The 21149-nt window shown below is 42.3% G+C and overlaps 2 protein-coding genes across 4 annotated transcripts in view; both read right to left on the bottom strand.

Annotated features, from left to right (window-relative positions):
* Positions 1-5097: 5097 nt before the first annotated feature.
* dkk1a (dickkopf WNT signaling pathway inhibitor 1a) lies at positions 5098-7891 on the bottom strand. The gene is made up of 4 exons (XM_072676926.1): positions 7561-7891; positions 7071-7212; positions 6540-6719; positions 5098-5874 (listed from the first exon to the last, which is right to left on the bottom strand). The coding sequence occupies exons 1-4, from the start codon at positions 7795-7797 to the stop codon at positions 5576-5578; spliced, it is 858 nt and encodes a 285-aa protein (XP_072533027.1). The 5' UTR covers positions 7798-7891; the 3' UTR covers positions 5098-5575.
* A 1240-nt stretch (positions 7892-9131) lies between these two features.
* Positions 9132-21149, bottom strand: part of prkg1a (protein kinase cGMP-dependent 1a) — a 63053-nt gene continuing 51035 nt past the window's right edge. For all 3 annotated transcript variants that reach the window (XM_072677973.1, XM_072677972.1, XM_072677974.1), the window contains exons 9-18: positions 20017-20091; positions 15292-15388; positions 14872-15011; positions 14027-14116; positions 13755-13896; positions 13495-13658; positions 13235-13357; positions 13091-13153; positions 12876-12942; positions 9132-12017 (exon numbers count right to left, since the gene is read on the bottom strand). In XM_072677973.1, coding sequence (XP_072534074.1) covers positions 11919-12017; positions 12876-12942; positions 13091-13153; positions 13235-13357; positions 13495-13658; positions 13755-13896; positions 14027-14116; positions 14872-15011; positions 15292-15388; positions 20017-20091 — 1060 coding nt within the window. In that variant the 3' untranslated portion in view covers positions 9132-11918. The remainder of the gene's footprint in view (positions 12018-12875; positions 12943-13090; positions 13154-13234; positions 13358-13494; positions 13659-13754; positions 13897-14026; positions 14117-14871; positions 15012-15291; positions 15389-20016; positions 20092-21149) is intronic.

Below are 21149 nucleotides of genomic sequence, written 5' to 3' on the forward strand. Positions count from 1 at the left end.
CCCCAAAGCCCTCTGCCGCTAGCCTCGCTCCGCTGCCACTGTTACATCAGTCACAATACTCTGTTTGTCACTGTGTGTGTGGGTGCGTGTGGGTGTGTGTGCCGGCAGTACCACACAGTATTATGGTCTTAAACTTTTTACTCAAATGGAAAACTTAATATGATAATAATATACACAATTTTGTCCAATACAGATTTCTTGAGCGAGCCAGTTGGGCTACACACTGCATTAAAATACATTATGGTAATATATGTTGATCGTAAAGCAGAATGAAAGGCTGCACTGTTTTCAGTGACAGACTGACGCGTCTCACTGGTGATCTGGAGTGCGTCTCCACTCATTTGGCTCATCTCTCCTGCCATGTGTGTTTACTTAGCTGCCTCTCCGGGTACCCACTCCCTGCCCACTCGTTCAACGCGGAGGCATCACACACAGCTGTTTGCTGTGCGTTACCCTCTCAGCTTCAGGCAGCTTAGTGTCCACATCTGTCTAAGCTAATTAGCGTCTGCCATTTACACCTGTGCAGCAGCCAAGTGAGAGCGGCTCTACGACGGGGTGCTCAGTTAAAAAGGGCACAGGCATTTCTATGTCATATTGTGCCTTTCCGTGCCAAAGTCACACACACACACACACACACACAAACACACTGTTTTGATACAGCATCAGGACCTGGTATATTGTATATGTATATTTCATCTATCTATCTTCTGTTCTGCTCCTTTCTGGTCTGGGCCTTGGTGGGTCCGGAGCTTACCCAGAATCATTGGATGCAAGGTAGGAATAGAGCCTGTACAGGACGCCAGTCCATCGCAGGGTACCAAACACAGCAATTTATTTACACACTCAGTGTAAGTTTTAATTTCATTTTTAATTTCATTAATTAATTAATTGACCATGTACTAGTCCGAGGTCTTCAGTTCACAAATATCAAAATGCGATGGGATTCTCCTAGCATGTTAAGGTAAGCTAACTGCAATGCACTTGATAGGTTGGCAGTGGTGGCTCAGTGTGGTTAGAGCTCCAGGCTATAGATGACAGGGCTGTGGTTTCTATACCTGTTTGGTACTTGGGCTTGGCAAGCTGCCATTTGCCACTTGCAGAGGCCTTTCACTCCGGGCGCTGCAGCAGTGGCTGCCCACTGCTCCGGGCATGTGTGCTCATCGTCACTGCGTGTGTTCACTGCATGGATGGGTTAAAGAGGGAAGCCAAATTCTATCTGTGTCCAACACAAATGGTGAATATGGTTGTCTTGTCTTACGAACATTCAAAGCTTTCAAAGCTACAGACATTTCATGTTTGATGTGAAGCTTGTAGCGAAGTGTAATACGCGTTTTAGTGGGTTGTTGCTGTTTTGTCGTCACTCTTTCTGTAAAGAACCCTGGAACATAGCTGCTGCTCTTTTCCGAAAGCTGAATTTTGGTCATGCTACCATTTATATTCACAATCAGTAAAATATGTAGGATTCCAGCAGCCTTAAGTCAAGAGGAATTTATACATATGTGACTAAAAGACCATGTCATCATTCGTACAATGTTTACTAAATATAGTTTCACTGTGGTGCATGTACACAAATTACCTTTTTTAAAACTTTTTTACATTTTTACAAAGCAACCAGTACTAGTTTTAACCAGTAAGCAACCAGTACAAGTTTTATTACCTGAACCTAAGCTTAACCTTAACCTAAACCTAACCTAAACATAACCTACACTTAACCAAACTTACCCAAAGTAGAATGTGAAATTCTTATCATTTCTGCAGGAGTTTTCATCCATTAAATGAACTTTTTTTAGAAGTTCAATGACAGAGAAAGCACAATGTTGTGGCTCTGCTGTTTTCTCAATTCTTCTTTGAGTACATGACAGAGTGGGTCGTGTGCATTTGGCAAAACAGCGCCAACAGTGGACAGGAGCTCCTAGAGAATCATTAAATATATATGTAATATCTTCGTGCAAATGTTATGAATTTCTCGAGGTGCACTTTAGTCGTATATGGATACATTTTATGGGATCTTATTGCTTTCAGAATGCTGAGAGTAATGATGTTTAGACAAAACTGTTCCAACCTACTGGAAATAAGAATTGGTTGAATTTGTCTATCAGTTAACACTAATTCTGTCAGTAAATCTGTTAAATTAGCTCTTCATTTAGGCCTTAATAAATGAACAATGTTCTATCTGGCAATTTACAACTTCAATATTTGTGTTACTAAAACTTAATATTACAAATAGACCAGCACCTGAGTGTTTACTTACTGATATGGAACTACCCATATGTACTAAACATTTTCTAAATCTAACCTTAAACTTAACCTTGGTGTTAAAGGTAAGCCTTAAACTTAAGTGTTAAAAACGAATGGGTTTCTCTTTAAAGTGCTTTACATATTCAGAAGCATTTTATTGGTTACTTCGTTTTTTTCCCCTCAGTCAGGCCATTTTTGCCTTGAAAATGTATAAAAACAAGTCCGCGGGCACACACTGAGTTGGCCAGCTCTGGTAAAATGAAAGAGAATGCTTTTCATTGGTTTTGTTTGGACACGTCTCTGAGTACTTGGCTGGTTTGGCTGTGATTTGAGGTGTGTAGTTGTGCTTCATGAGAAAGCCTACAGGGAAATGTGCTCAGAAGCACAGGCCCCATACACACGCTCGAAGTGGACGTCTAATCATAATTTGCATGTGTGTGTGTGCGTATGTCTATGTGTGTCGCTTAGACGCTCGTCTCCTCCTCTAGTCTCCGCGCACACAGTTAAAATAGTCCATTTTAGCGAGCCCTCGAATCTGTGACGCCTGACATCATTAAACACAGATCTGCATGTCTGTAATTTTAAGCCACAGTCTGTCACCAGACATAGAGAGAGAGAGAGAGAGAGAGAGAGAGAGAGAGAGAGAGTATGTGAGTATGAGGGTATGGAAAACTTCACAGTGTCTTTTTTTTTTAACTCTTTTGTCCCTTGCCCAACAAAACATCTTGGCTTGGCATTTGACTGAGGTGCAGTGGTGCAGTACAGTAATGATGAGCTGTTCAAATTCCTGCTTTTTGATATGTGAGTTGCAGACGGATCCTCACAGAGCCTTCAGAAGCATTTGGCAGCTGACTACAACATGAGCATCAGCTCAGAAGATTGATAGACTACACAGGGTTTGAGCATGGTTGCTCGTCGCACCAAGCATTTTACTACAACCTCGGCTCCAGTTCCGAAACTACAAAGGCAGTCCCAAACATGACACCGGCAAGGAAATGCAGATGTTTTGGTTCCTATGTTGGGCTTACTGCGTTAAATGATACGTAGTAAGGCAATAATTACGCAATTATTCTTCTGATCCTAGACCCGCTGCATACAGTCATCGCTGGCACTGTTATTTGCCTTTTCCGGCTCAAAACTTAAGCGTAAACTCCTTAAGTACCACTCCTGTGCGCGCGCCCTACTGAACATGCTACCTGCGTGTCAGCAGCGGGTTATGATAAAGTAATTAGAGGATAAGATATCTCTATGATTAACCTGCCATCCAGGCCTGGCTGCAGGACTAATTAGACGTTAGCCAGATACACCAAAGGCTGGAGAAGACAAGGTCTTTGCAGCTGAACCCTTCTTTTCTCTTCTACTTCCTCTGGACTCTTTTTATTTGCTATCCTCCTGTTAGCTTTGTAGTTTCCTGTTGTTTTGCTCTGTTTCTGCTTTCATGTGGTCGTTTTTTTTTTCTCCCTCTCTTTTCTTCTTCAGACGAAGACAAGACTGCCCAGAGAATTACATATCAGAACACTCAACCTGTTTATCTGCTATGATAACTTCCTCCACAGGTCAAAAGGCGCATGGCTCTTGTGGTTAAGCTGTGTGAGAACATGTGTGTCTCCTCTAGTTGAGTGCTGAAATCTGTGCATTGTGTGCCATGGATTCACACTGACCCACATGAACCCATTTCTTATGTTGGTAAAGTACTTCTAATGCTATTTACTGCCCAGGACTTTACAGCGGTTTTCTGTATTCCTGTGCAAGGTGTACCAATTAGGGCTAAAGGCTGAAAGGCTGCTATGTACCCATAGATTTGAGGCTTTCAGACCATCACAGATTGATCTTGATCTTGAATATGAAGTTCTGAAAGCTCTGTAGTTCTGAATTTGTAAAATGCATAGTAGAAAGTTTTTGGACATTGGCTTCTTGATGGGGTGGCCTCATGACCTGCTGTTCCGAACCTGTAACCTAAACAGTGTGTTCATGAGCTCTATGTACTACACTCTAACAAAGCCATGAGCCAAAGGGGGTTCTTTAGAATACTGGCACAGAAGAACCACTCATGGCCCACTTTGGCTTAATAGATTCTGTTCCGAGTGAAAGGTCAGTCCTAGACCTGTCCATCCAAGCCTTTATGTTTGAGAGAATGAGGTATTAAGGCTCAGAGTAGCTCAGTTGTCTAATGCGCTACTACTGTGGGCGGGGGGTCGCGAGTTTCTGTCCCGAGTCATGCCACTTTGCAATCAACAGTCCGAATCCGAGAGAGCACAATTGGCCAGGGCGCTTTCCTCCGAGCATGTCAGCTGCCTGGCAAGTAAAAAAAAAAATGTGGTGGCTGGCTTTGCATGTAAGAAGGATAAGTTAAAGCCCTTAACCTCCTAGTGTTGGGAGCATTGCTAGTGCTAGGGGAAGCTCCAGACGGGATTGGGACAAACTATTAAAAAAAAAGTGAGCGAGTGACGTTAGCCAAGCTTGTCTAACTCGTGCCTCTTCATTCAAGTGTGCCTTTTTTTAAGGCATAAACTTCTGGCATGTTCATTCATTATGGACAGTGCAGTCCATAATTTTTTAAATTCCAATGGCATCCTTCTTCAGGACATTCGTTGTTTGGTACATATTTTCCCTTTCAATATCAGGGACAGCAAAATGAGGGCATGTAGTAAACAGCTGGTGGAAACCAAGCCCAGTGTGGTTTCTCCCTGGGGCATTTCATGCTGCACAAAGCCCAAATCAATGAAGTTCCTGGTGAAGAAGATAACTTTGTGAGAATGGAAGGACAATTTCATCTCAGGGGGTCAAACTCTAATATTTTAATAAAAGAAATATTTTAACAATTTAGTTTGAAATAAAAATAGAGTATTTATATCACGTTGTAAATAACATTATAAATGATATCATTTGCACATTTACAGTATTAGCATAGTCATGCAGCACCTGATCTTACAATACTACTTTTACAGGATCAATAAGCTCAGTTAAGTGCCACTTCCAAGTAAGTATTTACAATACAGTAATTTACTGCAAGAAGAGTTTACAGTTCCCTTATAAAGGGAGACAACACTCTGCCCTTCTGATGACCCTGAAGAAGAAAAAAAATCATTTCTGTCTTCAGTGGCAAAGTCTCCGATTTGAACTTCCACAAGGTGTGCCTTTTCTGCATCCGTCGGGGAAATGTGATCAATCCTTTTAACGGAGCATCCTTCCGTGGAGTTGGATTTCCAATATCCCTTTAGTGTGTGGGTGAGTCCATGCATGCACATGCGTAATGCATTGTATGTGTGTGTGTAAGCGTTAGTGTGTGTTTGTGTGTAAGTGTAAAAGGAGTTGTCCTCAGCAGGTTTGTGCTGGCTTAGCGTGGTAGGCATGTGTGAAGGTTTCTGGCTGCTCTGTTGTTAGTGTTGCTGAGCTGCTGCTGCTGCTGCTGGCCTTCCCCTGCTCCTGCTTTGTCTCTCTGGGCTCGGCACACCAGACCCTGGCCACAGTCGCAGCGCTGGAAGATCTCCAGCCCGTGCGTGCCTTTACGGCGGTGCCGTGTGCACACCTGACCCTCAGTGAGCACCGGCTTACAGATCCGAGACCAGAAGTGCCGCGCGCAGCACAAACCCTCTCCACAGTCTGATGACCTCAAACACGGCTCCCCCTCACCACCTGAGACAGAGAGAGATGAAGAGAAAGGGAATGATATCCATGCCCGGAATGTTTCAGCTGTTGAACTGGAACTGATGTGATGATAAAAAGCATTTGCTGATGTTTCTAGGTCCGTTGGTGATTGAGACGAAAAGGGAAGAAAGGTAAGGAGAAGAAAGATAAGGAGAAAAGAAGAGAAGAAGAAAAAAGAAGAAAGGTGAGCAGACGAAAAGAGAGAAGGAGAAAAGAAAGGTGAGGAGAGGAAAACAGAAGAAAGGCGAGAAGAAGAAAAAAAAAGGTATGGCAAAGTGGGGAGAAGAGAAGAGAAAGAAGAATAAGAGAAAGAGAAGAAAGATGAGAACGACAAGAAACATGAGAAGGAAGGGAAACATGAGAGGAAGAGTGATGAAGACGAGGAGAATGAATAGAGAAGAATCATTTCTGGAAAGAAGTAGCAGAGAAAAGATCTGGGAGATTTGATCTAGATGTTAAGAGACCTTTAAGAGAAGGGTGGGTGAGCTGAGGAAGAGAGGAGATCCAGATGAGAGGACAGAGAGAAGCGATCCAGAACTGAAATGATCTAGATGTGATATATGGAGGATAACTGTGTGTGTGTGTGTGTGTGTGTGTGTGTGTGTGTGTGTGTGTGTGTGTGTGTGCGTGTGCAGGTAGGGAGTGGAGTGTACCTTTCAGCATTTGCTGTGTTTTTGAGTTCACACTGGCTTTTCTGGGCGGCTCCGGCAACAGTGTGATGTTCCGATTTTGTGCTGCAGCTACAGTCACTGTCTGGACATCACTGTTACTGACCAGCTGTGGCACATCTGCAGCGCTGACAGTGGAGTTGACTTCAGCCGCCTGACACACACCTGAGAGGAGAGGAGAGGAGAGGAGTGGACACACAGATGTCAGACACCCAGTCAATGCATGAAACATGGTTTAGGCTTAAAAGCTAAGTGAGAGAGGAGAGGAGAAGAAGAGGGCACATGCTGTGGTAAACAGAGAGGGATAAGGGCCTTGCTCTAGGGACCCAACAGGGGCAGCTTGCCAAACCCATGTATTGAACCCACAACCCTGTCATCAATAACCCGGTCCTCTAACCGCTGAGCCACTACTGCCCCAAAAAGAGAGGAACAGTAAGTAGAAGAGAGGAAACTGAGAAGGGGTGTGTGCCTGTGTGTGTGTGTGTGTGTGTGTGTGTGTGCGTTCAGAGCTCTCACCGTTCACACACAGGTTCCCGCTGCAGCACATGGCGTTGCGCGCGCAGCGCTTTCTCCGTTTGCGGCAGGGCATACACACGCTGCGCGCGGCGTTACAGAACTCAGCGGCGCCGCACTCAGAGTCCACAGCGCAGCTCAGCGGCTGGAGGAGACAAAACACACACATACACACATCAGCTTCACTGTTCCAACGGCTTGCCCTGGGCTCAGCTTTTACACGCCATCCCATCTGAATATCGAGCCTTAGGAGCTGTAGTACCATTCACTCTAGATGATAAAGGTGGTCCCCACCCACCAGCGCTGACTTCCGGTATAAAAAGTCACTGTATACAAAAGTTTCATTAAGCAACTGCTTCATCTACCCCCTCTTGTTCCTACTGGAGTAAAATCAGCTGACATCAATAAACCACGTTCCTAAAATGACCCAAAACACACGAACCCTCTTCTTCAGTCAACCTCGAGCTCTTAAAGCCAGTCAAATATCCTGTACCTGTGTGACGTCAGCGTCCCCCTCGCGCCCGCCGCCGCCGCCGCCGCCACCGCCACCGCTGCTGGGTCTCGCGCTGACGGTGTGTGTGTGAGTGTGTGTTGGCGCGGAGGCTCCGCTCGCCGGGTGTTTGATGGAGTTCCGCCCAGCTGCTGCTGCTGCGGGAGCCGGTCTGCTGGAGGCGCCGCACAGAGCCACCGACAGAGCGGCCAGCAGAGCCAGAGAGAGCCGCCTGACCATCCTCAGAGCGGAGAGAGAGAGAGAGAGAGAGAGAGAGAGAGCGAGCGAGCAGCTTCTTCTGGGTGAATACTCAGAGCTGATGTTCTCGCAGGGAGCTGCTGGAGTCCTAAAGCGCGTGTGTGTGAGAGCGACAGAGAGGCTTGAGCTTTATACATGTGGACCTGAACTCACCCGCCCCTCACTGCGGAGGGGGTGGATAAGCGTTCAGGCCCTAGAGACGGGACACACACTCACACACACACTCTCCACTTCTGTGTCTGTGTCATTCTGTCTGCCTCCTTCATTCTCTCTCTCATCCTCTCCTCCTCGCCCCCCCCCCCCTCATTCATTCTCTATCGTGTTCTTACACCTTTTATATTAGACTCTCTCTCTCTCTCTCTCTCTCTCTCTCTCTCAGTTCTCTATCACTCTATTATTCCCTTCTCCCCCTCTTACTCTGTTCTCTCTATCTCTCTCTTACTCCCTTATTCTCTCTTAACCTCCTCTTTTACTCCCTCTCTCAGTCCCTACATCTTTCTTTCTCTCTATTCATTTCTCTTACTCCCTCTTTCTTTCTCTTACTCCCTATATATCTCTGTCTTACCTCTCTCTCTCTCTCTCTCTCTCTGTGTGTGTGTGTGTGTGTGCAGTAGTTTGTCCTCTTTCGCAATCCTCGTACCTCCTAAACTCTTGGTCTGGGCAGCTCCTCCTGAGCAGGGTTTAAAGGATATGATTAAAGTGTGTTACCTGTAGACAGACTCTCCTCTGTTCAGGAGACAGACATTTACCTGACACACTCTCTCTCTCTCTCTCTCTCTCTCTCTCTCTCTCTCTCTCTCTCTCTCTTTCTCTCTCTCTCTCTCTCTCTCTCTCTCACCTGAACGCGTTTAGTATGGGAGCGGCGTTTCTGTTTTTGAGGAACTTCAGGACTGCATACTGAAGCCAGTCTGCGCTGATGTACATGCATTTATTCATCAGCGTGACTAGATCGTCCATCTGAAATGCAAATTCGCCCTTTGGCCTCTATAGTCTGCATAAACTGTCCATTTCGTCCTAACTGCGCTGTTAAACGGCTCTCGGGGAGCTGAGTGGAGATGGGAATCGGAAGTCCGCCTTTTCGAGGTGTGAACTGCTGGTACTGCGTCTGTGGGATGCACAGACACGCGTGCTCACTTTCTGCAACCCTGGTGCTCGCAGAGAGAGAGAGAGAGAGGGAGAGAAGCATGCAGCAGCACATACTTTAACCTGCCATCTTATTACTTGTACATAATATAATGGCGCCCCCTGTCGGCCATTGACGAAAATAACACCACATTTACCTGCTGAGGAGAGATGTAGAGAGATGGGGCTACACATGAAAAGAAATCTGTCTTTATTTCAGGTTTATAAAGTTTAACAGGCACCCTGCAAGTGGCTTTGCAGTACAAGGACATCAGAGTACAGTCAGATAAATAAATACCTTGGCAATAAATCACACACCACCCAATGACAAAGGAAAGCAATGCAGATACAGAGCAGCCTTGGATTATAAAGGCAGACCGAGTCCAAATTAAGATTAGATCCCAATCCAGCTAATATGTCTATGTGGGGCTGGTATGTGTAGCCCAATGAGGGGCCCCGACTGGATTGTACACAGCATATGTGCCCATTTGAAATGAAGGTGGGTCAGAACCCTCAGAAGCCCACTAATGTAAGCCCCACATGAGCATGTTGGCTGGGAAACTGCGTAAAGAAAAGTAAAACCTTTGATTATTAAACCAAAGAAATTGTACATGTTAACCCTTTCATGCCCAACTAAATTTAGTATGGGGGAAAATGTCATGTAAATTGTTCTATATATTAGACTAGAGGTGGGCAACTCCAATCCAGGAGGGCCAGATTCCTGCACAGCTTTGTGCTTTTCCTGCTTGAGCACACCTGATTTAACTCACCTGTTAATTGCCAGGTTTAGTAAGTCTGTTAGAGCAGGGACATCAGCAAACAGTGCTGGACTCCGTTCCCCACCCCTATATTAGATAATGGTGGAAAACTTGGGTTCAGAAAGTAAAAATCCACCACAGGATTTTGTTCCAACCACTTGAGCAGCTTTAAACGTTTACTTCCTGGACCTAAATTTTCCATTTCTAATATTAGATCTGACAGCACCCATCTGAATGTTTTCCAAATTATTTTTTACACATCAGTAGTCTTAGAAGACCAAGAGACTGAAAACTAGTCGTCAGACGTTACTTAACATAAATGGTTTTAATTCCGCACATCAGTGCTTTTGATATGATCAATGATTAACTACAACAAAGCTGTGGTAGCAGATATTGTATTCTACAGGCTGGAAACGTTTCAAGTAAGTAGATCTGTGAATTCTTTCCCACCAATCACTGGCAGTCAAGGAGAATTCAGCCTCCAAAGCAACCAAAAAATCCCTTCACAAACACACTTAACCTTTATCAACTGTGGGCCATGTGATATGTGTTATATGTGATTAGCTGCAAATCATGATTGCCATTTCCTCTTTGCTCAGTGGGAGTATATAGTTGATATGTGCACCAACATGGAGGCTCCGTATGAGCTAGCAACTGAGACCTGCAGCAAGTCTTCAGGTCCTGTCGGTAAAAGAGGTGTGAAGGGACAGGTTGGGCGAGAATACAGAGGAAGGAGGGCACCTCAGTGCAGTTAAAAAGACAAATGCTACATGGCCTGTGTACTGCGTTTAGTCCTGGAAAGTCCAGACAAGTGATTACTGCTTTACACTGCCCTGCTGGACCAGCCACATATACCTTAAAGATAGACAGTCTTGTGCCATACCTCAGTTTCACAGTGTCTAGCTGGGCACAGGTTCAGATTTTACATTTAAACACCAGCAATGGATTTTTCTGTTATAAAACAGTGGGACAATGGATGAAGGGCGTCAGTTTGAGGCTTTTACATGCAGCACATTAATGGTCAATAAAGTGTTTTAGGATGCCATTGATTTAAGGCACTGCTTCTCTTCATGGTCAGATAGTCAGTATTTCAGTGGAGTCTGACAGTGTGTTGTAGTTTTGATGAACTGATACCTGAATTCAGCTGTAGTTTTTGAACCACATCATTAGACAGATTTAAATAATCTCAGTAACTAAGACCAACTTCACCCCCCCTCACAGTGCTTCACATGTGGTTGAACTGTTCTCTGAAATAGTTTAGCCTGGGCTTCAGGGATGTGATCTTAGCATTAAAGAGGCAAGTGTCTTGAGTTCAGCAGGGGTCTTGGGACTAATATATGAATGGTGTTAAGAATCTGAGGCACATTAGGAGATTCTGATAAATCCAACATTTGCACAAGCCCTGGTCTGGCTGTATCACCAGCCATCATAGCCATCCGCCATCGTATCACATACAGGAGGAGAGAGGAAGAGCAGTCAGTGGTTATGCAATGTCTGCACCGGGCACTTCAGAAATCTAGTACCTTTTCATTAGTATAACTGCAACAGAACTTGTGCTTGTTTAGGATAATCAGCGAACGCTGCGGATATTTGTTTGGGTAATATATTACTATGTACATATTCTATAATGCATCATTAGCTATCAGAATAACATTCAGGTCTGTCTGGATCTCCTGAATCCTGGCATGGTGATACAGTGTTTTTATCCAAATCTCTACAGCATATTTTAAAGAGCGGTCTGCGCAACATTGGGGAGATAAAGACTTTGCAGCCAATCGAGGACAAAATGCAAATGAGTGAGGTCACAACCTGCTGCAATACATCTCCATTATAGTATGATAAGAGGAGCTTGAGGCAAGTACACAAGAACAAACACCAGGATGTTTACACCCTTGGTAATCACGCACGCACGCACCCACACACACGCACGCACACATCACATACACAATATGAATGATATGCCCCTGTTGTAGGGACTTGTGTAGTAGAGAGCCTGAAGCTCTGATTCCCTTGTAGCTTTAAGTCCGTCGGAATTTCTCTATTGCAACAGTCAAGGCTAACCAAAACACAAAAAAGTTGTCTTCTTCCACTCCCTCAGTCTCGTCACTTTCTCTTCAAGCAGTCCTTAATGCAGCCTGTCCAAAAGAAGCAGCTCTGTTCCAGGCAACAGTGGAGCAGGTCTTTTGTTTGGTGTGTGAGAAAAGTGAGCCAGCATGTGTAGCTTTAGAAGTCCACGTCCCAGCCCGTGTTGTCATCAGGAGGAGGGTCTTCATTGTCCTCAGGAAAGCTGTCAAAGTTACTTGTGTCTGTGGCTGATGTTACCTAAAAGCATCAGAGCAACAGAATGGATTGCATTCAGAGAGCTGCATTTCCCTGTATAACTAACTAAACAATCAATCGATTAATAAATAAATAAACAAACAAATTAATAAGTGCTCAGAATTTCTGACATCTTTCCCAGATCTATCGTACCCTAAAGCTATGAGAGAAACCTTAACCTTCAGCAAAAGTAAGCATTTCCAAAGAAATCTTTTCTGTCAAGTTGTAGATTTCAGAGCAAATCCTGGCTCTCAATGCCAAATAGCTAATACTGAGACAATGATCCAAATTAATCCCCCAAATCCACATAGAAATTGCTCACAGATCACAGTATCATGGCCAACTATGTTCCTTGGCATAAACCTGAGGGATCTGAGGGATATGGACATATCCTGCATTAAATACTCCCAGATCCCCAGTGGCAGTGTCCTGCCAGCTCATTTTATTCTGAACATCCTGGGAGAAAGACTCCAGTTCCATTGTCTTTGCAAAGGAAGTTCACAAAGTTCAGTTCATACTTTTGAGAGATTTCATATTATGAAGAAAAATGAAACAGCATTAAAGATGCTTATCCTCAGACGATGGTACCATCACAAGATAAAACAATAGTCCCCTGGTGCTCACCATAGAAAACACTCAATACATCTGGACCAAAAAATCTGGATTTTAAATAATTAAATACATAAAATTTCTGATGGCTGGTACTGAACAGTTCTGTGGGTGCTTAATGTATATTCGGATGTTAGTACACCTTGCATACATTGAAATCAGACCAGGAGCAGTTTATAGATCATACAACAGATGAAAAAATAATATCCTCATAATCTTCATTTTAGCCACACCGCATTATTGTGCACTTACATTGGGGATGATGGGAGGTGTGAGTGTTCCCTTCCGTAAGCCCTCCCAGTTAAAGCCTTCAAACCATCTGCACAGAGCACAATATATTGTCACTTAAGGAGCTATACCATTATAAGTGTTAGTCATTTCATAGGCTGTTCAGAGGCAGACAGAAGCATACATCGGCTGTTGAATATTCAAGGAAGCTCATTTACACCATTTAAAACCGCACTCACTTGTGCTTTTGAATATCTTTGACACCATTTTTCAAGTTTCCTAGTCTTTCAGAAGGAGTGTCCCTGGAAAGAGCAAACAAATCACAGTCAGTAGGAGCTATTACAAACACAAGCAGTGTTCTTTGCATGATCACAATAACCTACCTGCATAGCTTTTTAATTAGATTGGCAGCATTTTTGGTGATTTTCTTTGGAAATTCGATCATGTCAATGCCTCTTAGGATGATGTTGTAAGTCTTCATAGGGTCAGGGCCTGAAAAAGGAGGACTGAAATGTACAGGGGGATTAAGGATCTGAAATGTTTCATTTTACATGTTTAAATATTGCTGCTGCATAAAAGTCACACATTGATTATTAATTTATTGATTGATTTATTTGCTGTCCATTCAACTCAATGCTCATACCTGCCAGTCAGCAGCTCATACATGAGGATGCCCAGGGACCAGTAGTCTGCTGAGATATCATGACCCTTGTTAAGAATGATCTCTGGGGCTACATACTCTGGAGTGCCACAAAATGTCCACGTCTTCTTCCCAAATCCAATCTTCTTAGCAAAGCCAAAGTCCACCTAAACACAGAAGACCTTAATAGGTTAAACTGAAAAAAACATTTTAGCAACATGTCTTTACATTTAATCAAAGAGAACATAGATAGAATAGTTTACCAGCTTGGCATAGCCCCTGTGGTCCAGTATCAAGTTTTCTGGTTTGAGGTCTCTGTAAATAATGCCTTTGGAATGCAGGTAGGCAAAAGCCTCCACTACACATGCTGTGTAGAATCGTGTAGTGGAATCATCAAATGAACCCCTGAATGAGGCCAGAAACAAACATATGGAAAGTCCAGTGAGGTTTACTAGAGCAGTTTAGATCAGGTTAAATGTAAGACCCAAAATGAGAAAAAGCAAATGAGAAAATAAAAAGTATGTATAGTGCTGACCTGTCTCTGAGGATGGTCCACAGCTCTCCTCCCAGACATGCCTCCATCAGCATGTACAGGTATTTACTGTCCTTAAATGTCCTGTACAGTCTGAAATAAACATTTTTTCATATTAATTGACAGTCAAAAACAATAAAAAAGCATAACAGCCCTAAACATTAGTCAAAATCATGTTGCAAGTTTTCATAGGGTCAGGGCCTGAAAAAGGAGGACTGAAATGTATAGGGGGTTAAAGATCTGAAATGTTTCATTTTACATGTTTAAATATGTTTGTTGCTGCTATATTCTCTATAGTATAATGTGAAAGTGCTACTACAGTGAATTATAGAATACTTTTAACTTAAATGTCATTTATGCTTAATGTTAAATACAGATAAGGAGATGGACAGAGCCTTCCGTTTTGTCCATATTTGGGCACATTCTTTGAAAGCTTACGGATACGGATGGAACAGAGCAGATTCCTGAAAATCATAAGGGCAGCATAGCCAATAGTTCGAGTGAGACATGACCACTGCCAGCTGAACACGACATAGAAGAAACTCTGGCAGATATATTTACGGCCGCTTACACCGCTTCCTTTTTTGTCTTTTATAAAGTAAGTACATTATCACAACCTTGTCCACCATCACCATGATTGTTGTTGTCAGACACTTTTGACACTGAACTGCCCTATAGTGGATGTATTGCTTAACATCTATGCCAGCATAACAAACGCATAGAAGTGTGTGAGCAGTGAAGGTTACATAGTGGAAGTATAAGTATAAATGAACTATTATTGTTTTGGGAGTGCTGCTATTTCCGAGCTGGAGTGGTTGATCAGTGTGTTAGTACTACCGTCTGAGTACCTGACAATGAAGTCCGAGTGAGCTTCCTGCATGATGAGTTTCTCTGAGCGAATGTGCTCCTGTTGTCTGGTGTCCACAATGTGCCGCTTCTTCAGGATCTTCATGGCAAATGTCTTATACTCATCACTCTTCAGTTGCACCTGGTATAACATGACAAAATGAGTGATGCTAATTTGACAATTTCAACATATAAAATGTGAATTTTAGTTCCAAAGTACGACAGTAAAGTTTTTAGATCCACAACACTGATCTAAATTGTCAATTAAAACAGCCTAGGCTTTTCTACATTAGTGTGTGACCAGGCTGAAAGACCCATATACACTAGCTCACTGTGCACCACCCTTTCAACATTAGGAAGTATATAAACACACAAACATTAAATTTACACAGTCAATTAAGGAAGATCATATTGTCATCTACCAACTCAACACGTCCAAATCCTCCAACGCCGAGAGTATCTATGATGTTGAAGTCCGACAGGTGCAGGTTGAAGAAGAAGGCATTCTCTGCCTCGTACCTATAAGGCAGCAAGCGGAGAAATGAGAAGCGTTTAGAGGAATGTAGACTGAAGTTAAAGGTGTCTGGAAAAAAAGAGAGAACATTTTCTTTCTGCTTAACCCGAAAGGCCAGAAACCAAACTCTCATTCTGACCAGAACATGCACTCAATGGCAAACTTGGGTAAATCCTGATAAATGGCACACACTGCGTCCTCTTTATTCCACTTAGCTAATAGCAGTGTTGTTTTCACTAGGGTTGTCCCCACTGTGGTGTATTTTTAGGAGGAGTACCCGCTTGCAGCTCTTCCAGTTAAAACTGCCTTTACAAAGCTATAAAAACACATTCGCACTACATATGCCCGGCATTGTATTTCAGCTTCAACCTTCAGCAAAGACACTTCATATTAACATGCTGCTGCTGGTTTGTATCAAACTGGAACTGAGGGCTGACCTAGTATCAATTTTGGCTTTTTCATATGTGAACAATTAGGACTAAACAGAGTGTGCAACTGATCCTAATTCTTATGCTTTTCTCAAGTAACTGAATCAGTTTTAATAATGAGTATAATATTTTAAATGTTGTTTTAACTGAGAATGCAAAATTATATTCCTTTCAAACTGTTTCAGAATAACTAAGATTTTTTTCATTGAGAGATTTCTCACTGAAAGCAATAGTGTGATAAGATCTAGTGCTTGATCAGAAACCTTCCTCGCCCAATCGCATCCCTTTAGAGGAAAGAAAGTGCCAACTTTCCACAGCTGCGTTTCTTTAAAACACTAGTCACGTGAATGTGTGAGCACGTTTGTATCTGTGTTTGGTTTGGCAAATTGCTGCCCAGTGTCAAATAGAGGTTATGATTTTCCACACACTGCCAAGGGCCCCAACACATGGGCACACGGAGGGATATTCACACATATACACACATAGTGTCCTCTGGATATTATTTAATCCCTTTGGTCATAATCAGATCAATTATTAGCCTGACTGGATTAGTTTGGCTGATGAAGGAGAAAGGTTTTTCTGGGTCAGAGACATCAGTAACACTTTTGGCCTGCTGGAGAGAGGCCTAATCCCCAGAAATAGAGCACAGCACAAACAACTCAGGCAACATGTGCCGGGAAAGACACTTTGAAAATCCAAAGCTATTATTGCAATGAACATCAACATACTCCTCTTCTTAGTAGTGCAGTAAGAAAAGAGGCCCAAAAGAACTCATCCAGTATTGATGACATACAGTTGCCACAGAGCATGCTAATAAAGTTTTATACACCTTCCTATAGATTCATGAATGAATTCACAGAGAAAACACAAATTTTCTCCCCACTCTTCCTCATCACATGTGATGCTCCATGACACTAGGAGGGAAGACTAACCCCTCCAATACATGCACAACCAGCCATCGCCTCTTTTCTGGCTGGATACGCAGCTCTGATGCATTGGCTTGCAGATTACACTGAAGTGACGTGGGGAGCGAGAGAGCTACCCACCCAGATAGAGCTAGACCAATTGTGATCTCTCGGGCTCTGATTGCTGATGACAGGCAGCATGACCCGCGAATCAAAAATCAATGTCGACCCTGTTTGAATGGGTGTATTAATAAGTGTAAAAAAACAGAAAAATGTGGGTTGGAGAACGCTGGTGCACTCTGCCCGGGAAGCACAACATTTGTAAAATGAGAGTAATCAGAACAAAACACAAAATCAAAGCATTATTCAGCCTCATCTACATATTATTACTCATCCTATTCAACACACTTCCAGACCGACTGGTGGTATGAGGTTTACAAAGCTTAATGCACTGTAATTACACATAATTACACAAATGAGAAAATGAAGCGTAGCTCTCATTCTGACTCATGTTTGCTGATATGAGATAATGTTTTTGAGCAAAATGTTGCAGGTGCAAAATGTTGTCGTGCAGATCTGAAACTGCACAAGCTGTTTTCCTCCACAGGTGATGAGCACCATGGCAACAATGGAAGAATATGGTTTTCCTCAACAGTTCAGTTAAAGGTTTGGTGAGGAATTGCTTTGTTCGTAAAAAAAAAAAACATTATTAAGGGCCTTGAGGTCTGCAAACAAGTTTCTCAAAAGATGTCTGCTCAAATGTTGGCCTTTGAACTGAATTAAATACAGAAGAAAAGAAACACTGCCCCATTGTATCTAAAAGAGTACATCTTTGACCACAAGGTGGTGACACTGAGCCCAGAAACACACTTTCCTAGTCTCAACTTAAGAAAAGTACATATAGTATAAGGTATAAAAGGATAGTCCAACCATCAGTAGCATTCTTATGAAGCAGCAGAGTAGAGCTGGGCAGTCACTATGCATGGTCACTCTTGACCTTTTACCTTTTTATCATATTTCCAAAGACCTCCCTAGTCCCTATGAGCATGGCACAATGTCATCAGGACATCTCCACATATCATCAGAAATTCAATATATATATATATATATATATATATATATATATATATATATATATATATATATATATTGAATGAGATATAGTATATATGAGATATAGTTGAGCCTAACCCTTGTAATATTATACGGTACATGTCACATTCAAAATTCACATGCAAAATAATGCAAATGCCAGAGTTTAAGTACCTATTTGATGCGTGAGCACTAAACAAAGGTTTAAATGGACGCATGAGATCATGGCATATGATGTAATCCCTCTGGGTATGTGTTGAGTTGATGTACTGTTAAGGAGTTCTGATCTTCCTCTGAGGACCCCACACTGGTATTAATGGCTGCTATATCTGACTCCAGGGCTGAAAGTGCTCTCCAGAGACCCAAGCCATAGGCTTTCTGCTGGACCACAGCTGTCTAACTGGAGCCATGTGCCCACAGGAAACCAGAGCAGTGGCCCCTGGGACATCCGCTTTCTACTACATCTGTCTCTCAGACAAAAAATGGCACTAGCAGTGCTCAGCTAATTCACTCAGTACGCTTCCACATGGCTGATGAGATAAACGTCACTTTGATCTTCTCATCTCAAAAATACAGTTTTACAGTCGCCAGTCTAAATGGATCATTTTGGCTCTGTATTCTAAAAACATGAACTTTCTCTCTAGACAGGAAGGTAGACGTTGAAAGCACAGGCTACGTAATTGGGGTGCATTGGAATCAGTCAATTGCTCCAAACAAGTAAGTGGCAATCAGCAGATCTGTGTAAAAATGTTACATTAACTGTTTTAGGAGTTACAGCTGTTTTGGCATATTCCCTGACATAGTGTTCACAGGCTCAAATGTAATGGGACAACTAAATGCTATGCAGTTTCATGGTAAGGCGTGGCCAATTCCCTAGTAAATTAATTGCAAATTAAAATTAAAAATTCCACATAATCTGTCAACCATGGTGGAGGCACTGTTATGTCATTGGTAAGTAAGGCTGCCTATTGAACTATGGCAAGGCATCTCAAAGAGGGAAACTTTATGGGTTCCAGACTGCAAATGATCTGCACTGAAGTATTAAATATAATTATGCAAGCTTGTCAAATTACTTATTATTACTTCCTAAGTGGTTAATACAATAGTACACAATTGTGTCAAAAATTGTGTCACTGCACAAATACTTACAGACTGTGCATTACTCAGTATATTTAGAACATTACATTGACCCAAAGGTTTAGCTTGTGTGTGCAAGTTAAGGAGGACATGGAATCATGCTCATCCCTCTGAGGCCAATTATAATGGGCTTGTTCTTTCTGTGTCATGGTTTGAGATTAATTTCTTTGCATTTTTTTTATCAAAACCAGTGTTACACCACGGCAGAACACAGGGGACTGGAAACTGCTTGACAGCTGAAAGAGTGAATTAATAACACTGACGAAGGAACAATCTGTGGGATGTAACAGCACACAGGCCACAGAGATGTTTTCATTATTTTATCAGCTACGGGATTTACAATGCAGATGAAAGAAAGAGAGAAAAGTGGGAAAGTTTCTGGTTCTGCTTTGATCTGAGAGAAGGAACTTTTGAAGAGGGAGAGAAACTGAGCCTCTTAGCTCTCTATCTGTTCCATTTTATTCACGCCGTCATTTCCAAGCCTAAGCTCAGTATTTATTGTGGCAACAGTAATCTTTCTTTGTGTGGGTGTATGTGTGAGAGAGAGTGTGTGTGTGTGTGTGTATGTGTGTGTGAGTGTGTTGCTGTACAAATGTGCTGGGTGATAAGGTTTCTGGGGGTTCACATTACTCTCGCCTTTGCAGTCCTTCATCTGAGCAAGGTTCACTTTCACATCAACTCCAATAGCCAGAGAGGTCACAGCAGTCTCTCTCTCTCTCTCTTTCTCTCTCACTCTCCTCAGGTTTCTCTTCATTAAAAACAATGTGTTATTGGCTATAAGAAAGCTGACCTTCTGTCTTTCGTGTTCTGCGCACCAGTGGAATAGCTGCTCTTATATAACACGTTCTATAAAGGTCCTATAAAATGTTGCTGAGAGAATATTGCAGTATCAGCAACAAACTACACAACCATAACCACATTACCCATGAACATTTAAAAGGGTTTAGTTGCCTTAAATATGTAAATATGCTCATAAATCCTGTAAACAGTATTGTAAACATAAGGAACACACTATGTACAGTAGCTGTGGAGGGCCTGTGTTAATAAACAGCACACCAGAGACAGGCTTACTTTGCTTTGGCCTCTGCATCTTCAGATCCCTTGCTGGACACATCCTCCAAACCTCCAATAAGGTGCTTATAAGACCTAAAATAAGAGAAAACCCAAAGAGAAATGTAAAACTGTATAAAGTAGAAAAGAACACCAGCCCCTGACAGAGCATGCCATCTTATTTATTAAAAAATCAGTTTTCTACGATGCGGTACACTTGTGAATTCATGCTAAAATAATAGGAACATTCAGATATGTGTTGCTTCTGCTGGCCTAGATGGTAGTGCAAATGATGTAATCCCCTCTGCAATTTCCACACCGGGGGTGGTGTGGGGGGGATGTTCTGGTTGATGACTGACTGGAAGCAATGGTAGTAATGTTGGAGATGGGCTTAAGTTGATGTGTTTATAACTAGTATGGCAGCTCTGGTACCACAGTTTAATCTACTCTTATAAATATTTACATTTCTCTCTCTCTCTGTCTCTCTTTCTCTCTTCTCCCTCTCTGTCTTTCTCTCCATCCCCTCTCCCTCTCCATTCTTGCTCTCTTGTCCTCTCTCAATATATATTTCTCTTAACTAAATTATTATTTTTTTAATTGTCAAATGATTGCTTTTTAAATTATATAGTAAATTTAATTATTGCTTATGCTTGAATGAATTTCAGTATTCCTCTAGAGGTAATCCACTGGATTCCTGACAACACCAAAAACACTACATTCAGCCCATAAAAAGTATATTATAATATATATATATATATATATATATATATATATATATATATATATATATAGTAAATATAAATAGTAAATAGTATATATAATAATAATACAAAGTGCTACACAATAACACACACAGTTTAAATCCCCACAGCAAAGTGCTGATAGGTGAAGGCCTGTAAAGCTGTAAGCAGCACATAAAGAATGGAATGAGAGTATCCCTCAGGGGAGAACCTGTCTGCAGAGCTCACTGACACACATGTCACTTAAGCTATTTAGGCTGAGCTAGATTCATTGACCTTTGGAAAGGAGTAAACTAGCACACCTTCAAACAAGCTCTCACACACACAGCAGGTATGTGAGTAGCAGGAATAAAAAGATTCATCACAGTTTGACCTGTAACAGGTGTTGACAAGTGCAGTTCTGTCCATGTGCTA

This window comes from Salminus brasiliensis, chromosome 4, assembly GCF_030463535.1.
Source record: "Salminus brasiliensis chromosome 4, fSalBra1.hap2, whole genome shotgun sequence".
Taxonomy (NCBI): domain Eukaryota; kingdom Metazoa; phylum Chordata; class Actinopteri; order Characiformes; family Bryconidae; genus Salminus; species Salminus brasiliensis.

What these genes read in the sequence shown, in the direction of transcription:
- dkk1a (XM_072676926.1), bottom strand. Translation starts at nt 7,797, where the DNA reads ATGGTCAGGCGGCTCTCTCTGGCTCTGCTGGCCGCTCTGTCGGTGGCT. An exon ending in GGGACGCTGACGTCACACAG is followed by an intron (nt 7,213 to 7,560) that starts GTACAGGATATT and finishes TGTCTCCTCCAG; the next exon opens with CCGCTGAGCTGCGCTGTGGA. An exon ending in CGGGAACCTGTGTGTGAACG is followed by an intron (nt 6,720 to 7,070) that starts GTGAGAGCTCTG and finishes CTCTCCTCTCAG; the next exon opens with GTGTGTGTCAGGCGGCTGAA.